This window comes from Pygoscelis adeliae, unplaced genomic scaffold (genome assembly GCF_000699105.1).
Source record: "Pygoscelis adeliae isolate BGI_AS28 unplaced genomic scaffold, ASM69910v1 Scaffold282, whole genome shotgun sequence".
Classification (NCBI taxonomy): Eukaryota; Metazoa; Chordata; class Aves; order Sphenisciformes; family Spheniscidae; genus Pygoscelis; species Pygoscelis adeliae.
Window position 1 is genome coordinate 2302412 of NW_008824352.1, and position 2092 is coordinate 2304503.

Below are 2092 nucleotides of genomic sequence, written 5' to 3' on the forward strand. Positions count from 1 at the left end.
AGCCACTCTTGACCCCAGGGCTCCAAAACGCCACTGGCAGCCCCAACCCACAGCAGTGTTGAACCCCGTGTCGGGGTGCATGTGGCACCCCTGCACCCCCCCGCAGCAGTCTGACGCCTGCCTTGTTCCCAGCGCTTTCAGTTCCCCAAACGGGACGAGGACGCTCCGAACAGCTCTGGCACGGCAGCGGCAGTACGTAGGAAGGGTCCCGGCACGGCGGTGTTGGTCCAGCCCCAAGGGGAGCCCCCCCCCAGATGTGGCACCCGCACTTGCTGCATGGTGCAGGTTTATTCCTCCTCGAGAGGTGTCGACCACAACCCGCAGCTATTTCTCATGCTCCTTACTGCCTCCTTTAAAGCAGGAAATTAAATAAAAGGGGGAATTTTGCTGACCTGCACTGTGCTTGGGGACAAACTGTCAGCTCTTTGGATCAGGAGTTCATTCCCTGTCATTGAAGACATATTGCATTGCTTCCTCTTACAAAATACCTGTGTTGCCGTAAGGGCAGTAAAAACCGATCCCAGTGACGGTGTCACCGAAGGAGGGCTCAGCTCAGCTCAGCTCAGGCTCCCCAAAGCCAGACCCTTTGCACCAGCCACAGGTTGCAGCCAATGCTTCGGGAAGCCTCCCTGGGGAGGAGGGACGGGGTCTGCGGGGCTGGCGAGTGTTGGGAGAAACCACTGCTGCTGCTCAGACAGACCTTTCTGGTGTTTTGATTTCAAGCCCGGTGGGCAGGAACAGAAATTGCACCAAGCACCTGCGCAGGAGGCAGCCGGCAGAGCTCGGCCCGCCGGGGAATTTCCCAACCAGCTGCAATTTCTATTTCAGCCCCCAGCCCCGGCGTCTGCCCCTCACCTGGCAAGTGTGGGATGATCCGGTTCTCTATGTTGATGTCTCCGGATTCAATGGGGAACATCTCCTTCAGCGCTTTCTGTGGAGCAGAGCCAGGCATGGCTGTGAGGATGGCACTGCAGGACCCCCCGTGGCACCCGCGCCCCTGCCTGCGTTTTGCCCCCCTTCCCGGCGCTCGCCCCGCTGCCTGCTGGCACGTGCTGGCTGGACCCCACGCCTCAACACTGGGAGAAGCCTGCCGGGGGAGCACAGAGACGGAGGCTCCCCACTTCAAGGGGCGAAGAAGGTTTGAAGCACAGGGACCCGGGAGCCTCTTTTGAGCCAGGTTTGTTTTGGGGCAATTTCAGCTGCAATTAGCCCCCCTCTTTTTCCCCACCCCAAGCCCTGGTGCGCTGGGCCGGGGGCCGGTGCCCGCACCGGGACGACTCACGTGGAACTCGTATATCTCGGTAAACCGGCGGTAGACGAGCTTTTCAGAGAGGTCGTTCCACTTCACCAGGAACATGTAGACCTGAGGGGCAAAGCAGAGGTGCTGCAGCTCTGCGGGCGAGCAGGACCCCGTACCCCGCTGCGGCCAAAGACCCCAGGGAGCCTCATGGATGTTTCCATTTCGGATAAACTGCGTGTTTTTCTTCCACCACCCCAATGCGAGTAGCTCTGCCCAGGCAGCGAGCGAGTTGGGCGCTAGGGAAGCTCGGCAGGGACAGAGAGGGGACAGAAATGTGCAGACGGGTGGGAATCAAAGAGGGAAAAGCCCTTTCCAAGCCTGCAAAGTAACCAACGGCTTGCAGAGGAGGTGCCCAAAATCTTGTGCGTTCAGGACATTTTAGCCTCTGGCTGCCTCCAGCTCATGCTAGCCACCATGACCCCCTGAAAAAAGGATGCTCTTAGGCCCTCAATCGCATTTATCTGAAGAAATATGCTGTCCAGGCTTTTTACCCCCCCCCCAGTCCTCGCTACTCAACTTCTCAGGAGGTCGCTGCATACTCACATAGTGCTGGCTGGGGAAAAACCTTTTCTCGTAGCCCAGCAGCTCGATGTGCCGGATGAAGGCATCCCCCATAGCTGCTCCCAGCCGCGGCGTCCCGCTCCGGCCCCTGCCCCTGCCTCCCCGGGCGTCTCGGCGTCCTCTCCTCCCCTCCGCCTTCGCACAGCTCTGCTTTGCCGTTAAAGCCCCCAGGAAAGCGGAAGTCCCGCTGCCATCTTGCCCTTCATTGTTTACCCACTGTGGTTTGTATTG

At 59.6% G+C, this 2092-nt stretch overlaps 1 protein-coding gene across 1 annotated transcript in view; it reads right to left on the reverse strand.

The window, feature by feature from the left end:
• The window catches only part of NCF1 (neutrophil cytosolic factor 1), an 8262-nt gene extending 6347 nt beyond the window's left edge, over nt 1–1915 (reverse strand). The window contains exons 1-3 of the mRNA XM_009319279.1: nt 1844–1915; nt 1283–1363; nt 856–931 (exon numbers count right to left, since the gene is read on the reverse strand). Of these exons, the coding sequence (XP_009317554.1) occupies nt 856–931; nt 1283–1363; nt 1844–1915 (229 nt within the window). The remainder of the gene's footprint in view (nt 1–855; nt 932–1282; nt 1364–1843) is intronic.
• Nucleotides 1916–2092: the final 177 nt, after the last annotated feature.